The sequence below is a fragment of the Apteryx rowi genome, unplaced genomic scaffold (genome assembly GCF_003343035.1).
Source record: "Apteryx rowi isolate R43461 unplaced genomic scaffold, aptRow1 scaffold_65, whole genome shotgun sequence".
Lineage (NCBI taxonomy): Eukaryota > Metazoa > Chordata > Aves > Apterygiformes > Apterygidae > Apteryx > Apteryx rowi.
The window spans coordinates 2,664,574-2,681,709 of record NW_020450927.1 but is presented as its reverse complement, the minus strand read 5'-3'; the positions used below and the strand labels follow the sequence as shown (position 1 = coordinate 2,681,709).

The window sequence follows — 17,136 nt, the reverse complement described above, 5'->3', positions numbered from 1 at the left end:
GCGGGCGGGCGGCAGCAAGCCGAAGCGCGAAGCGCGGCCCGAGGCACCCTGCGTGGGCCGAGAGGCGCGGGGGCGGCGGGGGCCGTTCGGCCCGCAGCCCCTCTGCCCTGCGCCGGAACCGCAGCACGGGCCCCCCGGGGGGGGGGGGTGTCATCGCCTCGGCTGTCTCGGAGTAGCGGAGCTGTGGTGGCAGGCGGGGCGCGGGTCCCCGTGCCGGAGCGGCGGCGCCCCCGGGAGCCGCTCGGCCGCAGCGCTGGGTCGGTGCTGTGTCATGTTGCACGATCTCGTGCCCGAAACGCGCGCGCTGCGAGGGGAGTTGGGCTTCGGGCTGCTGCTCCGCACCCTTGTAGCCCTGGGCAAAGGTTGCTGAAATGCAGAAGCCATCGAAATCAGGAAATAGCCACCGGACACATAATCAGAGAGAAGCTGAAGGTCCTGTTGACTTTGAATTGCCCATTAGTAGAGCAAAGGTTCTCTGTACAGTTTTGTACCAGTGGCATAAGAGAAGCAGCTTCATAATACGCCAGGCTTAACGCGTCCTCCGACTGCGCAGAGCTTTGCTGCAGCTGAACAGCATTTCCTCTGACCGAATTGTGCTCTTTGCTTTTAAGTKAAAGCCATAAAACCACAGTCTGTAACTTAGCACTGTGAAAGATGCCTGGTCCTTGCTGTTAGGTGCTGGTTCTCCACCAGGCTTGTAATTGTAGGGGGGAAAATGACCACTGGGGAGAATGCACTGTATTTTCAGTGTATTTGTCAGGTTGTAGCTTCCATTACATGCAGGTACAGCTGGCATTTATTAGTTGTTAAGAAGAACATTGAAAATCTAAAATAACTGTTTACCAAACTTCACGTGGACAAAACCCTTATCTTCATCTTGCTCTGTCCATAATAATTCCTTTGCAAATGAGAGATAAAAAGCTCATGTCCCTGAAGACCCCCCTGTGAAGGGGTGCTGGCACTGTTGCAGTAGGAAGGCTGGTTGCACATGGTGGCACGTCTTCCCCCACACTAGCAGATTCTGCCGGTGGGACAGCRGGGGAGGCACAAAGCCTCGCTACATCGTGGAGGCACCAGATGGAAATAGCCATCAGCTCAGGTTTGGTTTGGAGGGAGTCGTCTCAGTGCTGCAGAGAGGCCTCCACCATCTTCTGCCCTGATGTGCCACACAGCACCGTCTCAGGTCACACGGACAGAGACATCTGGGCTTCGGGATTGTGCACCAGGACCAGTGTCCCACAGCTGCCGCAAGGGCAATCATTTGCTGCTCGTCTGCAGCTGGGGAGGGTCCCAGAGTGCTCGGTGTTGAGCACCTCGCAGCAGCGCAGGCCAACAGGGCGTTCGGCAGGCGGGGGAGCAGGAAGGAGGGAGAAGCACGGGGCAGCACGAGGCAGGACCCTGCGAGATGAGCCTCCCACGTGGTGCGTTGGTCTCAGGTCTGCGCCAGGAAATGCAGAACCGTTAAATGCAAACCACAAGCCCTGGTGTCTCCCGGCCGGCAGGTGGGCTCGCACAGCTGTCGGTACGTACCAGCGGCTGCGCATTGCTGGGGTCTGCTCACCGACTCGAGACCCTGAGYCGGCTCCTTGGAGCTGCCGACCTTGCCAATGCCTCTTTGCTGAAAAGGTTCTAGTATTGTTGTTATTGTTGTGGTGGGTTTTGTTGTTTTACAGTAATGGCCTCAGCGGTTCAGACTAACAGTTCACATAGCCCAACTCCTTTCAGCTCAGGGGATTGATTTCTGAGCCTGTTGTAGTTTGTCTATATAATAAGCCCCAAATGAACCCAGTGTTTGCCCAGTCTCCCCTTGAATTCATGAAAACTGCCTGCATCCACAACATCCTTTGGCAAGGAGCTCCACAGGGCTATTTCCCATTGCAGGAAAACCTCCCTTGGTGTGGGTTGCATCTGTCTCCTCCTGGCTTCATGTGAYGACCCCTAGTTCTGGTGTTGGAAGCAGCAGTGAACAATCAGTGTCTGTCCGCCCTCTCTAGCTTTTGCACACCTTACTGAACGCCTCCCAGCTTGCCCGTTTTCCAGGATGAAGAGTCCTAGGTGAAAACTCCAACTCACAGTTTCTCCCTTCCTTGAGGCAGTCCCCAGGTTAGGAGGACTTAGGTCCGTTCTCAGCGACTCTTCYGCACACGCACACTCCTGCATGTAATCTGCTGCCTCTTCTCCCGTCGCACCCCCAAGCAGTAACGGTCTCTCCATTCCCACAGTGCCAAGATGGTTGTTCTCTCCAAGGAGTACGGCTACGTCATCCTGACGGGGGCCGCCAGCTTCGTCCTGGTTACGCACCTCGCGGTGAAAGTGGGGAAGGCCCGCAAGAAGTACAACGTGGAGGTGAGCCTGCCTCTTCTCAGGGCACCGGGGGCCGGAGGGGGCTGCTCTCCGGCAAGAGGGCAGCACCCCCAGCGCTGGCGAGGCAGGAGAGCCTCGGGCCTGGYGGACGCAGCACCGCCCGGCGGCTCGGCCCCTCGTACGGGCCGCCGCGACAGCAGCTGCCCCGTCCTCGCTGGTCCGCAGGGGGTTAGGGCCAGTCTGCTTTTGGCGGGGTAGAGGCCTAGCTGGCTCCGTGCTAGTCCTGCTCCCCTTTTCTTCCCCAGCACTGCTTGCAGGCAGTCTTGCGGTGGCACTTTGCACCATTAGGGCTTCCCCTGAAGGAGATGGGGCTATTAACTTAGAAGGTCAGACAGAGCTGATTTGCAGAGGTGCCGCAGTTTCCCTGCTCCAGCCCTGCGTGTTCCCCTCCCCACCCCAGAAAGGTGCACAGCCCACGCCTTCCCTAGCTCTAGCATTGCGATAAGCTAGGCGACACCCTGTTTATTTTGGGGTGACCTTCCAACACCTCCTGCCCCACCACATGGGTGTAGGAGGGATGGAGCTGCTGCTCCGGCTCTCCAAACTGGAGCACAGGCAGCACAACGGAGCTCAGGGTTTGGCAGATCAGCTGCTTGGCACCGAGCGGAGGCCACGGAAAATGAAGGTTTTGAGGTTGGAAACACTGACGAGCAACAAGCACACGGCCCTGCCCTGTAACATCCGTACTCTGCAGCTTCTGGGGGAGAGCTTTTCCCTGCAAAGAAGGCAGATGCAATGTGAGGGGAAGGGATCTTAGAGGAACTTTACGAAGAAGGCAGGAGGGTTTATCAAACTCGGAGGGACCATTTGAGACCTATCACAAGAATCCTTTTAAGCGGCTTTGTCCTCAGTGTCCAGCATGGAGCCCGCGAGCCAAGCAGGGCTGTGCGAGCTGGGTGGGGGCGGCCAGTGGGTCTGTGAGTCAGGGCGATGGCACGCAGAGGCCGCTGCAACACTTGGGCGCTCTCATGCAAACGCTTCCTTTCCACGTGACTCCGGGAAACGGCAGACRGAGCGGGAGCAAGGACAGCCCCATGGGTGCGTGCCAGGCAGCTGCAGGCTCTGGGGTGCACACCGGGGTGTCCCCCCGCTCTGCTGCAGTGAAGCCAGGATTACAGTAAACGTAGCTACCCTGTGTGCCTGGTGCACAGCACTGCACAGGGTGCACAGGGCTTGGGAAAGCCTCTGCAGCCAGGTGACAGCTCCTGCTGGCTGCTCAGGTTTGCAGTGTCCTCCTAGCCTCTTCCTGGGTGCTGTCTGCTGCCACCTTCCCAGAGGAGGCCTGAGAACAGCACCAGGGCTCCCAGTGTCCCCAGTACTGTGGTTTTGCTCCTCACTCCGGAGGGATGGAAGTTCAACAGAGAGGTCACCCCGTGCCTGGCTATCTTCTGTTCAAAGCTGGGGTAGCTAAAAGGTTGTCACATTGCCCAGGGCCTGCAGGTTGCTCAAGGGRGTCAGGCAGCAACGCAGCAGTTGCAGACCGTGGGGCAGGAAGGCAGGCTGTAACCTGCCAGTGCCCGAGAGCTGCACGTTGCCAGCGCTAACAAAGCACCRGGCTCTCCGGGGAAGGGTGCTCCAGGGCAGGCGCCTCCCTGCTGGAGAGCGCCAGGCTCCRGAGGCAGGACCGCTCTCGCTCATGCTTTCCCTTTGGGTTTTTTGACAGTATCCAACCATGTATAGCACAGATGCTGAACACGGGCATATATTCAACTGCATCCAGCGCGCTCACCAAAACACGTAAGTACCACATATGAACACAGGTCTTGAAAATAACAGGGCTGTGAAGTTGGGCCCACAACTAGGGCCTTACTGCTACTCAGTTTTTGGTTTCAGGCTCCACACCTGAGGAAAACACATGGCTGTGTAATGTCTGTAGCAAGGCAGCGCTGGTTCTTTACCCTGCCTTAAACCATGAGACAGTGCAGTGAAGCAGCCTCCTCTTCCCCAGGGCCTGGCTCTTTATCTCYGTGGGTGGACCTTAAGACACTGGGAATCTTGTTTCCACAACACTGTGTCTGGGAGCTGCTGATCTGTTCTGCTGCCTAGACCTCCCCAGAGAGCACATGGCCTGTAGGTACAAGGTGGCTAGGCTGCAAACAGCACATCTGGTGTGTGCTGGGAGGAACTCCTCCTCCTGGGCCTGGTGGCAGGCAGCATTTAGCAGTGGCTTAATGCACAAAGTGGAAAGAGTGGRGGGCTTTGGACAGCGGTGCAAACAGGGGGGAAGTCCCTAAAAGTCTGTGCACACTGAGATTCCCTCGTGCCTCCATCTCTGGCCRCAGCACTGAGCACAGCGCTCCTGTGCACGGAGACTCCCAACAGTCAGGCCCCGCAGGAACCTCAGCAGGTGCTGCTGCACTTCTCTGCATTTCTGCAGAGATCTCTTTATAAGCAACGGACACAAACCCTCCTCTCTCATTTCCAGATTGGAAGTTTACCCATCCTTCCTGTTTTTCTTAGCCACCGGTGGAGTCTACCACCCGGTAAGTGATGCTGGTACAGCAAGTCTGCATGACTAAACTCTGCTGTTTGCCCCCCACATGGGGCCGGGGGCAGGAGGCCAAGCAAGCATCTCCGGAGGCAGCGGACTGCTTTGCTAGCCCCCATGATGTTTCATGGCCTGCCCCTTCTAGAAATGCAGTGGTAGAAGCTTGTGTGCATGGAATTACAAATATTTAATAGACCCATTATGGATGCTTGTAGCACTTCAGCCATTACGCCCCTTCCTTCCCCTATATGTGCCTTGTTAGACAAACAAACTTCTGGGGAGTCCTTCCAACCCTGCCAGGCTCCTCCTGGTCCTGCAGGGTCCTGCTGGGCAGACAATAGGGCTACCCAGTACCTGAAGCTGTAGAGGGTGGGAACCTTTTTTCCACATTTCTAAGCAATTTTTTCAAGAAGAGTTTTTCTGCCAGGAGTAGATTGGGAACAGGATGATCTTCCCACCACTTTCACCACCAAAGGAGGCACAGGGAGGGGGGAGGAGTCAGAAGAAAATGGATCATTTTTAAATGAAAGATGTAGAAAAGTCTTGAAGAGGGGTGTGTGGGGGACAGGCTGAAACCAGTAGCTTTTTCTTCACTGCCACTAGACAAATCAGGTCCTTCCTGAATATTCCTTCTCAGAGAGGGAAAGAGCAGCATAGGCAAATCTAGTGATGTCTGGCAAACTGTAGCCGTGTTGCAGCAAGCTCTAACTTAAGAGACAAGGTGGAAGTTTGTAACACTGGCAATAGGAAAAACCTGCTTCCAGCAGTGGGGTGAGGCTCAAGGCAACAGCTGCCTCCAAAATCCTGGTACATGGTCCAGCTTGGCTAATCAGGTCGTGACCAAACAAGGTTTAGCACTTGCTGCCTGTATGACTTAATCATTTCTAGATGTCACAGTTCCTTGGTAAGGAGCAAATATTCTCAGCCAGTGTCTCTCCAGGTGCAATTGCACTAGCTGTAGCAGTAGGGTTGCCCAGCCTGCTAAACCCACGCTGTAATGCACTAGTACGTATAAGCTCTTCCTGGCGCGGGAAKTTTTGCACTGCAAAGCAGCAAGACTCTGTAGTACATCACAGGTTCTCCCCCCCCCCAGGCATCATGGAAATGACTCCTATACAAACCTAGCACACTGCATCAGCCGTGCACCTTTCCCAGGCTAACTCCCAGTTGTCCTAGCTGGGTGAGGACCCACACTGTAGTTGGTGGTCTTCTCTTGAAGCAGGGCTGCTATCCAAGCTGCTGAGCAGGTGCAAGATGCAGATCCCCGAAACCTTTAATTCTTCTCCTTTCTATCTAGCGGATTGCCACAGGGCTTGGCATCGCCTGGATCCTCGGGAGAGTCCTCTATGCCTATGGCTACTACACAGGAGGTGAGTCCTTAACCTGTAGCACACGGAAGGTGCTCGGAAACTGAAGTCTCCCATGGTGGCCTCAGGGCTCTTTCCTCCAGCTCACATCAAGGAGGCAGCATAAAGCTTCCAGTCAGGGCGGAGGGAAAATGCTGCAGGTCTGCAGACTGCCGACTCTGCGTTACGCTTGTCCTACTGCTAGAAAGATCACTAACCTAAGAATAGCACAGACTGAGGGTAGCTACATGCCACAAGCAGGTAGCTGCTGTTGTGCTCTGAGATTAATGTCTAGTTTTTGCTCCCTCTTTAATTTCCAGGCTGGGCTAGTCTTTGAGTGATGGCGTTTTATACTATTGAGCATATATTCCCTTACCAAAGGGAAAGGGCTCAGCCGAATTCAACTAATTTATTTCCCTTCTTCCCATACTACTTGAAATAAACCTAGCTGGGTGGGGGCACCTGATTTCACACCTTACCTGGTTCTGAACTGTCACGTTCACAGAGGTTTCCTGGCCTTTGTTTCTTAAAGGTGAGGACAAGGTCAGCCAAAGCTAAACATACTTCTAACAAGTCAAGCTTGCGTGGGGAAGGGTGTAAGCCTCCCTGCTGCTGCCCTGCAGACCTGGGAGCGACCCGCACGAGGAAGCTGGGTAGTGCTGCTGAACTGATAAAACATGTTTGTTTTTTCTAGATCCTAAAAAGAGAATGAGAGGGGCCTTTGGTTCAGCCGCGCTCATCGGACTGGTGGGGACAGGGGTACACTCAGCTTTCCAGCACCTCGGCTGGGTCTGCCAGCAGTAACTGAGCATTTCAATGGCTGCCTGGGAAACTGAAGAGATTTTTTTATTTTCTCTTTTAAAACATYTCTTTTCCAATCTGTTCTCCCCCCCAATCATTAAATAAAATGAAACTGTCAATTCTAGATCTTATTTCTTAAGTTATAGAAGGCTTTTTTGAGAAGTTTTGCAGAAAGCAAGAACAACAACTGTTCTGTAGGCCCACAGAAATCCACCTGTCAAGCAGAGTTGTTCTTCTAGCTTTCAGGACTTTGCTGACTGAAAAGTCATCTAGCAACCYGTTTGCTTAACCGATACAGCAACAGCCCTGCTCTCTATCAGAGTAGATTTCTGGGCCCCTTGATTCACATCATTCTCCAATGAGATGTTTCAAGCAGAACTAACATTTATTTGATTATTAAACAAAAGATGTAGACAAAGTTGCTTAATCATGATTATAAAGAACAACAGGCCTTTAGAAAGAGAGTCAAATAGCTGTCACTTAAGACAGGCAATGATCTATCACCTATGTTAGAGCCTGCTACCACTCCTGCTGTGGTCTGTCTTTAGTGTGTGTGTGTGGAGACAGTCTGTGTGGCCATGGCTGTCCCAGAAAGCATCAGCTGACCATCCCCAGAATATCCTCACCTTGGAGGTGAGACACAGGTAGAAAAAAAAAACAGCAAAAAAACAGAAGTTCTGCTCACAAGTGGGCTAAAGGGAAGAAAAGAAAAGGGGAAGAAAAACACAGTCCCACCCTTAAGGCTTTTATCTCATCAGGGAAGAGGCAGAGCCTACAGCTATGGGACATCAACGTGTCCAARAGCTTACATGCGCATTGAGTAGAGTGATACCTGTTAAGATGCCAAAACCAAAGTTGACTGAGGGTGGAGGACAATGGGGGTCACAGCACACAGCGGGGGGGAGCAGCCTGGGCTGGGTCTCTGCCCCTGAAAAGCCTGTGATAATGCTTCACTAGCAGCACATGCTACTGATGAAAACCCCATTGCTGCCTCCTAGTTTGAGGTTCCCACCTCTAGAGATGACAGAGCAGAACCACAGAGTAAGCCCCATGTGTACGTTCTCCCTTGCAGGATCAGGGTGGTGAAACGCTGCTCCAACTCTGCCCCTCCTTTCCCCTGAGGCACTTAAAATTTTAGAGCACTTTATTGCYGTGTAAATGATCCACATCTCCGGCTGACAGGCAAGAACTGACTGATGCTCCCTTGAAAGGCCCCAGAGCCACTAAAACACAGATTCCACATCACCCATCTCCACACAGACCGTCTTCAGCTGCGAGTAATACTCAATGGCTGCCCGCCCATTCTCTCTGCCAAATCCTGCAAGGACAAGCCAGAAGTGAGAGCACAGCTCCACGCAGTGCCAGGTTCCACTCACACCCTCTGTAACCAGCACGCAGTCATACCAGGGAGAACATGAGCCACGCGCTCAGTGCCAGTGCAGCACTATCCCACGGTGGCATTTCTGATCATCCCCAGAGTAATAACCRGATGAGCTCAGCTGCAAGCAAGGCTATGTATGTTAAAACTCATCTCCTTGCTTTCTCAGTACAGAGCTGTAGTCGAAACTCCAGCTTCTCTATCAGCTCCTAGCATGGCATTCATTTCTGAGAGGCACAGCAGAGTGCTCTGCTGCCCTACCAAGAGCCCACTCACATCTGCCATCACAGAAACAGGCACATCCTTATCCCCTGTATACAAGGGGGCTTTGCCTTCCCTGGGCCAGAGCTTACCTGATGCCTTATATCCTCCGAAAGGCAGTTCCACAGGGCTGATGTTGTAGTTGTTAATGAAGCACATTCCAGCCTTGAGAGCAGCCACTACCCTGTGAGCCTTCTGGATATCCCTGCCAGAAAAGGGCAGTTCAGCTGGAGCCTTCCCTTCCATCCTCTCCTCCCAAGCCTGCTGGCAGCCCCCTTTGAGAAAGGTCACAAGACTCCCAACGAGGTCACCAGCAGGTGGTTTCTGGAGCCTGACCTGCCCTACTCTTTCTTTGCCTGCTCAAAGGATGTGGCACCTATTCCCAAGGACATTCAAAATAGCATTTGAGATACAGAGAGCAGAACAAGGACACCAGCAAAGCAGACTATGGCAGGCAGGCAGCCAACAGCCCTCTCTGTGCKCTTTCAGAAGCATGGCAGACTCCTGGCACCCATCTCCTGGAGATGCAGGAAGGCAGCCAGCAGGCCAAGCATGGACTGGAARGAGTCTGAAGGACAGCTGGGCCCACCTAACCCTTCAGGACAAGCTGGGAGGAGATGTGCAGTCATTTACAAAGTCCCCTTCTGGCATTCCTTAGCAGTAGCTTTCCTGGAGGAGGACATCCATGCCCATGCCAGACACTGCAAGAAGGGTATCAATTACTGCAGTACTTCCCCTCCCCAGACTGCTTCCCACACCAGCCACACTCCCCAGCTGTACCTGGTGAAGACACCACCTGCCAGGCCAAATTTGGTGTTGTTGGCTCTCTCCACAACTTCCTCCTCCGTGTCAAATGGCAGGATGGACATGACAGGTCCAAAGATCTCTTCCTTCACACACGTCATGTCATCTGTGCAGTTCCCTGGAAGCAGAGCACACACGCTTCAGGAGGAAGAGTTGGTGGCTGGGCCACCATGTTCAGCAACCCACAGCCTCCAAAAAAGTACTTGGCACTGCACAGTCCCCCCCCAGCTTGGCTAGCAGAGAAGGAAATCACATCCTGAATTTCAAGGTAGCGGAGACACTAACTGCGTGTATCCTGTCAGACCCTCCAAAAGCAGAGATTTCTCTGTGTGCAGTCTCTTACATACCTGAGCTATTTCTACTACATCTGTACGAGTCTAGACAGACATGGACAGAGATGGGTTACACTGAACACAGTTTTTGCTAGAAGGGACTGATCTCAGCAACATGGTGCCACTATCCACCCACACAGAAGACTGCACCACCATGAATAGGAAGGATCATACCTAACACACAGGGTTGCATGTAGTAGCCGTTCTTCAGCTTTGGGTCATCTGGCACATACAGGTCCCCACCACASAGCACCTTTGCCCCCTGAGAGAGAGACAAGCAAAAGGTAGGCACACATGTCCAGGAGCATCCTGCCCAGCTACAGCTGCTCTGGCTGGCCCCATACACCCTGCTAGACTTACATTCCTATCAGACCAACTGTGCCTGTGCCCTCCCTGATGCCTCTCCAGGTCAGGACTGTCAACAGATCAGGGTGGGCTGGTGAGTGCATCCACCACCCCACTGGCCTCCAGCATGGAGCYGATTCATTGCCAAACCCTCCCAGTTCAGGAGAGGGACACTGCAGAGCTCCCCACCTGACCACAAGGCAGGCTGGCAGCCCCAGGACCTGCAGCCCATCTCAGTCACTCGCAATGCACAGTGCAGGGCCATGAACTCAGACAAACGTGTTTCCGGTTGCTCTGTTTTTAAAGAGGCAAAAGAGCTGTAACGCAAGTCTGCTCTGGTGATATCTCTTACTGGCCTGGCATGTTAAATAAAGAGCCTGCAGTTAGCCTCTACCACCCGAGGGCTCTCAGAGATGATCGCCAAATTTAGCTTCTCACTTGTGACCCATCCTAAAGGTCCAAACAGTGCTGGTTTGGGGTGCAAGTCTAACAGGGGCCAATGTAGGTTGGAGGGAAGCAACTAAAACTGGAAGCAGATCCTCAGCTGGCATCACATTAACTTCCACATCTTCACATGGTGCCAACTCCTTCATTAGCGAGTCAGTCAGTCCCTTAGCACTCCGCTTGGCAAGAAACACCCTTCCTGTCAGATACACTGCTTTGGGGATGACAGGTTTCTCTTATCTTCCCCACATCTCCCTCTGCAGCCCTTTTCCTGTTCCCAAATCCTAGTTTACCCCCTCCCAGCTTTACTCACACCTCTCCTTTTCCAGCCCATCTTCCAAAATGGGTAGTCATACAGCTAGGGCTGACATTTAATGCATCTTTATACTTTACAATAAAAATTGGAGAAAAAGCAAATGAAGACTGAGTAAGTCTTTTTGCTATTACCAAGACTGTTCCCAGCAGCCTGCCGATTTGGGTGGACATTGCTGCTTTAGATGCCTTTCATCCTTACTAAGCTCTTTCTGCAACCAACAAAACTGAAACCTGAGATGACAGCCAAATATGTAACATATCACTACGGCTTATAAAAAGCAACCAGCCCAACTGTATGGATTCACCCATTTTACACACTGCAATATTGGGTATCCCACAACCTGTATAGCTTCACAACATCAGGATCTGAAAAGCATTGTCACTTGCAACTCTGATTCAGAGATGTGCACTGGGTCACTTTTAATCTAGTGACTCCCAAGACACCTACCAAGTAATTCAGTCACAACAAGAAAAAAAACCTTAATTGGGAAGGCATGGGACAGGGAAGGCAGCTGCTGGCCTGTGAGTCTAACAACAAAAAGAGACATTTCTAGGCAGTCCCAAGGCAGCATCACACTCTCACCTGCTCCTYTGCCTGCTTGATAAAGCCCTGGACACGGTCCAGGTGTGGCCTGTTGATGAGGGCTCCCATTCGTGTGTCTTCCAGCAGTGGGTCTCCAACTTTGATTTTCTGGGTGTGTTTCACCACCTCCTTTGTGAAGGCATCCAGTATTTCTCTCTGCACGAACACCCGTGTGCCATTGCAGCATACCTGAGATATGGGACAAGCTGCTCAGAATAAGACACACACAACTCCGCAGTCCTTCCCTGCAAGGCTCCTGCTACAGAGGTGCTCAGAGAAACCCCTCCACAGCAGCTAACACAGCCAACTTGTCCCTGGCGGCAATGAAGACTAGATTACCCTGCCTGCACTCAGCAGTCCGTGCTAGCCATAATGGTACTGATGCCACCCACTGGCAAAAACGTATCAGGTCACCAGCAGGAGATGACTTGAGCAGACTGCTCAGTTCCCACAGGAGATCCAGGTAAGCCAGCTTGCCAGAAAAATTACACAAAATCTGCAGCACGTGTGGAGATACCAAAATTGGGACGGACAAAGCCCCTACAGGGCTGCAGCTCAGCACACCAAACTGCCACCTACCACCCTTCCAGTGGAAACTAGCACAGTCTCTTCTGACCAGTGTGCTCCGGACTGCAGCCTAGGGCACAGGAGCAACTGCTCTTGACTGAGTACCTGGTACAAGAAGGAAGCTCCACTTCTGAGAAGACACTGCATTAGCTAAGGCATGCTCACAGCAAGATGCCCTTTTGCAACTAGCTTCTGCAAGAGGTTCCCTTCTGAAACTGCAGATGAAAAAGGGCAACTAAGATGGGAGTTTCAGGGCGTCCCTCACTGCGCAAGGCTGTTGTAACTCGACAACATGGCTCTGTTGCCAGTTTCTTCCCAAACCAGCCCCACCACGGTGGGGACAGCTGCGCCTGCCCCGCGGACTCGCACCTCGCCCTGTGTGAGGAAGTTGGCCATGAGGGCTCCGTTCACGGCGTTCTCCAGGACACTGTCCGAAAAGATGATGAGGGGGGATTTGCCTCCCAGCTCCAGGGTGACTGGTTTGATCCCTTTAGCTGCCATCTCCATGATCTAATGGAAACAAAGACAGAATGGACAAGCGACTCACTGACAGAAGGGGAGACTGGAGGGAGGTAAGAGGCACCCGAGAGGAGAGTTCCCGCACGTCCAGGGACTTTCAGGAACAACAGAAGCAACCAGTGTGCACAAAGGGCAAGCTGGGATTTTTGGGCTTTAGTCCAGACTGGGGACAGTCTCAGAGGGTTTTTTTTTTTTTTTTTTTTTTTTTTTTTTTTTTTTTTAGGTAAAAGCAGACAAAACCTAAGGAGTCATTTGCATTAAGTCGTACATTCGGCATAAGCCCATAGGACAGATGGAACTGCACCCGTATCACTGCACTCCATAGGTACATGCAAGTAAAAATAAATAAATAAATAAATAAATTCAAGGGGCAACATTTCCTCCTCCAAATCATGATTTATTTCTAAAAGATTTTTAAGGGACTTTTAATTTTTTGAAGAACAAATTGTAGATGACAAATTCACAGATACTAACCTTCTGCTTAAAAGGAGGTATTTCATATGCAATTCAATTGAACCATTAGTACCAGAAACATGCACATGCTTTCACAGCGCTGCTCTGTTTATATGTGCTCTCCTCCCCATACAGATACCCCCTTCAACAGTTCAGAGAGACCTCACCATGACCAGGTGCTGAACAAGTGAAGGAAGGCTGGGTGGCATTACAAATCCCTTGTGTCCCCAAGTGCAAAGGTGCCCTTACCTTGACGCCAGTTGGCACACTGCCGGTGAAAGAGATTTTGGCCACATCTGGGTGCTGACAGAGGAATTGGCCGGTGGCCACTCCACCCTGCACCACGTTGAAGAGCCCTTTGGGCGCACCAGCCTCCGTGAAGATCTCTGCCAACCTCACCACCGAAATGGGGGTGAAGGGAGAGGGCTTGAAGACCATAGCATTACCTAGGGGAACCCAGACAGAGGCAAGGTGGGGTTAAACACCCAAACTGCTTTGGGGGGGGGGGTAATGAATTTGTCTCTCCAGATCCCAAAAGACCCCTCAGAGAGAAGGAACAGTTTTAACTGAACACTCTGCAACCACTGAAATGACACAACTGCACTTTCCTGCTGGGAAGAGCTGGGAGATAGTGGGCGGTTGGTCCTGCACTGCAGACTTTCCCAGAGACCCTTCCTCGTCTAGTACAAAGCCAAGCAACCAACTTTTTTCCTGATGCACTCCTTGTCCTCTTAGCATCTGCTGTGTTCTCATTTCCATTTCCTTTCCCTTCCTGCAAGGGTAATAGCCTGAAGGCTCCTCTAATCCTTCAGTACCTCCTCACACTCCTAGACTCAGAAACTTTATCCCCCACATCACTGTGCCCCAGAGGATCACTTGGCTTCAAGGAGAAGTTTGCATGGGGGAAGGGTCTCCATTACCACAAGCCAAGGCTGGGGCAGATTTCCAGCAGGCAATCTGGAAAGGGTAATTCCAGGCTCCAATCCCAACACACACGCCAAGTGGCTCTCTCCTTGTGTATCCAAAGGATCCCCCGGGAAGCTGGATGTGTTCACCTGCAAAGAAAAACAGCCAGAAGGTAGAGAAGAACAAAGCCCCTTCTTGTCCTATCAGAGCTTCAGGGGCCAGATCTCAGTCCAGAATGGGAACATGCAGCTTCTACCCCAGCAAGTTCACTGAAGGCACACAAGCACCCACAAAACACAGCAGTGTTAGGTAGAGATCTCTGAAAATCCTTCAAAGATCTTCAAAAAAGTAGTAGTCCACCTCTCGGAGAAACCAAAGATCCTCTTGTGCCATGGAAGTTACCAGGAAATGCAGGTGGCAGGACAGAGGCTACAGACCAAACTCCAATAAAGTTCTCACCAGCTAGAGATCCTGCCAGTCCTGCATAATACTCCAGGCTCTGCCAAGATATGTCAATGTCCACTCTGGCTTCAAAGATGGATTTTCCATTGTTGATGGTTTCCAAGGTGGCAATTTCTTCCCTCTGCTCCTGTGAGCACAGCACAGTGACAAAATATTAGAAAAGCCTGTGGTAGTACTCCACAGGGAGATAGCTGCTTCCCAAGCATGCAAGTCCCAAGCCAGGCTCTGCCATCAGTACCACCTAGTTCTCTCTAAAAGGGACATTCCCAATTGCTATTTATCAATTTGCCAGTGGTGACTGATCATGGGGGAACGTCAAACAGACAACTGGTGGGGTCCACCACCAGTCCAGTCTTGCTCAACATCCCTGTTTATCTAAAAGATCAGCAAACCTGAACTGAGAAGCAGCCTGGTAAACAGCGATTAGAGTTCACAGAACTAATCTGGAAGGAACAGCAAAGAGCAAGATCAAAATGAATTTGGAGGACTTAGTGAAGGCTGGACAAAGCAACACAGCTGGGAAGTGTCCTGTACCAGATCATCTCTGAGGCAGAAATACCACTCTGCTGTGGAAGTCCATCAAAAACAGAAATTTGGAAGAAAGAGAAAACATTTTTCTCATTGCAAACACACACTGGGGAAAGGAAGTCCAGTTTCTTACAGATCTGTGCCTTGATGGGGATTAACTCTGATGTCTGAGAACACGCATGCTCACAAAGGAGTTCGTGATAAAGCTAGCATATTTCTACCTTCTCCCATGGGTATTATCTGGTGTCTAACAAAAATACAACATTCCTGTGATTTTATTGCTGAAACAAGACGCTCCGGTCACATGACAACAGTGTCTGAGAAGCTGGAAGTTTAACAGAGCGACACTTACGCAACTTCAGCTTTGAAATCACGTGCAGTGAGGCCTAATCTTTGGGCTTGTGAAAAGAATTTGAACCCATGCGAGATCTTGGCTGGAYGGCTTCAGTTTTATGTCTTCTAACAGAATTAAGTAAACATGGACCTGTGGTACAAGCATAAGCAGCAGGGCCCAGAAGTTCAAGCTCAAGTATGTACCGCTTCAGAAAGGGGACTTCAGACAGGAAAAAAAAAAAAGGGGGAAAAAAAGCCCAGTAAAAGTAAAGAATAAACTGACTCTGAATAGTAGGATAAGGCTGGTTGCCCTGCCCATGACAACCTACTGTCTGTGCTGGTCAAAGGTGATTTTTAACCCCTGCATTTCTCCGGGAAGCACAGCCCCTGTCAACATGCAGCAGCCACATTAACCCATGGGAAAGCTCAGAGACAAAACCACCCCTCTCCAAAACGGGGGGCGATCTCCCACAACATACCCGAATAATTCTGGCAGCCTCCAGCAGCACTCTGCTCCGCTCCATGCCTGACAGCTGGCTCCATACTTTAAAAGCAGCCTTTGCACTCTGCACAGCCAGATCGACCTCCTTCTCCCCAGAGCAGAGAAGCTTGCTTATCACTCGACCTGAGCACATTTAAACAAGAAATAAAATATAAATCTCAGAAGAAAAGCACAAAAGAATACAGTTCATCTGCCTTTACTCATTCTTGCATTGCAACCTAAAGATTTCAGTGTGATCACCACATACCAGGCTACAGAGCTTCATACTATAGTTCCCAATAGTTCCCAAAATATAAGATCCATTGAAATTCAACAGATTCATGGTTGGTTTCTAGAAGAGACACTGCTATTCAACTGGTCTGAATTAAAAGATCTGCCATTCTCCACGGTAATGTTCTAGTTGATAATCAACTTTGGTGTTACAAGTTTCCTCTGTTTCCCACTTGAGTTTATCGTATTTCAGCCACCGGCTTAAGGACTCTGTTACATATCCTTCGGCATAGTTAAACAGTCAGTAACTGATTCTGCAGAAACCTAGACAGCTCCAACACAAAAAGAAAATGTAATTCAACCTGAATTTAAAAAGCAAGTACTAATGTGCTGCAGGTTGGTTTTTCTTTGTTTAAATCAGGACCTTTGCCAGGTTCAGACGCTCAGATTTCTACTTTGACTTTTTCTGCCAAAAAGGTATTGACAGGCCTGGGTTGCGGTGAGAAATGAAATACAAGTACCAAAATACCAAGGGACTCAGGACGCCTGCAGGCATAGCTGTTTTCCTAATAGCATCAAACATTCAGTGCTCGGGCACCGACGAGAGGCCGATGCGGACGCCCAGGCGAAGCCACAGGCACGTGACCCTTGCAGGAACGGGTCGCAGCCAGGCTGCCGCWGCAGGCAGGGCAGCGTGGCACCGTGCAGCGCCGCGCCACGGGTACCTGTGGCCGGCTCGTAGACCTCCTCGCTCTGCCCACCGTCGACGGGCTGGACGCGGGCCCCGGCGCGGTAGTTGAGGGGCTGGTGGAGGGTGAAGGTGCCGGTGGTGCTCATGGCGAGGCTGGGCAGGAGGGAGCAGAGCCGCGGCAGCAGGGGCTGCAGCCTGGGCAGCAGCAGCATCGACCGGGCCAGACCAGGGCAGCGCTGCTGGGGGAGGCACGGGGCTCAGCACAGGGACGGGGAGCCCACCCCCAGGGGAGCCCCGTAACCCACGAGGGAACCCCGCGGGAGGGACTCCATACCCTCGTGGCAAGGGTCCTACAAACACGGGGGACGGGACAACCCCAGAGCCCAACACAGAGGGGACCTCGCAGCCTCACAGGAGGTCCCAACAGTCCCGCGAAACGGGGGACTCTGCAGCCCCACAGAGGGCTTACCCCCTAACCCCAACACCGGGGGCACGCAATAACCC

The 17,136-nt window shown here is 51.9% G+C and overlaps 2 protein-coding genes across 2 annotated transcripts; one reads left to right on the top strand and one right to left on the bottom strand.

Moving 5' to 3' along the window:
• The first annotated feature begins 2,222 nt into the window (after positions 1 to 2,222).
• MGST3 (microsomal glutathione S-transferase 3) lies at positions 2,223 to 7,123 on the top strand. Its single transcript, XM_026084624.1, has 5 exons — positions 2,223 to 2,346; positions 4,028 to 4,101; positions 4,790 to 4,847; positions 6,150 to 6,222; positions 6,893 to 7,123. The coding sequence occupies exons 1-5, from the start codon at positions 2,230 to 2,232 to the stop codon at positions 7,000 to 7,002; spliced, it is 432 nt and encodes a 143-aa protein (XP_025940409.1). The 5' UTR covers positions 2,223 to 2,229; the 3' UTR covers positions 7,003 to 7,123.
• Positions 7,124 to 7,365: 242 nt separating this feature from the next.
• ALDH9A1 (aldehyde dehydrogenase 9 family member A1) lies at positions 7,366 to 17,107 on the bottom strand. The gene is made up of 11 exons (XM_026084617.1): positions 16,667 to 17,107; positions 15,709 to 15,854; positions 14,366 to 14,495; positions 13,921 to 14,055; positions 13,250 to 13,446; positions 12,398 to 12,538; positions 11,462 to 11,650; positions 9,949 to 10,036; positions 9,419 to 9,560; positions 8,731 to 8,843; positions 7,366 to 8,317 (listed from the first exon to the last, which is right to left on the bottom strand). Exons 1-11 carry the CDS (start codon positions 16,842 to 16,844, stop codon positions 8,223 to 8,225), a joined length of 1,554 nt encoding a protein of 517 aa, XP_025940402.1. The 5' UTR covers positions 16,845 to 17,107; the 3' UTR covers positions 7,366 to 8,222.
• Between the last annotated feature and the right edge of the window lie 29 nt (positions 17,108 to 17,136).

What these genes read in the sequence shown, in the direction of transcription:
- MGST3 (XM_026084624.1), top strand. Translation starts at nt 2,230, where the DNA reads ATGGTTGTTCTCTCCAAGGAGTACGGCTACGTCATCCTGACGGGGGCC. An exon ending in GCAAGAAGTACAACGTGGAG is followed by an intron (nt 2,347 to 4,027) that starts GTGAGCCTGCCT and finishes GTTTTTTGACAG; the next exon opens with TATCCAACCATGTATAGCAC. An exon ending in CCGGTGGAGTCTACCACCCG is followed by an intron (nt 4,848 to 6,149) that starts GTAAGTGATGCT and finishes CTTTCTATCTAG; the next exon opens with CGGATTGCCACAGGGCTTGG.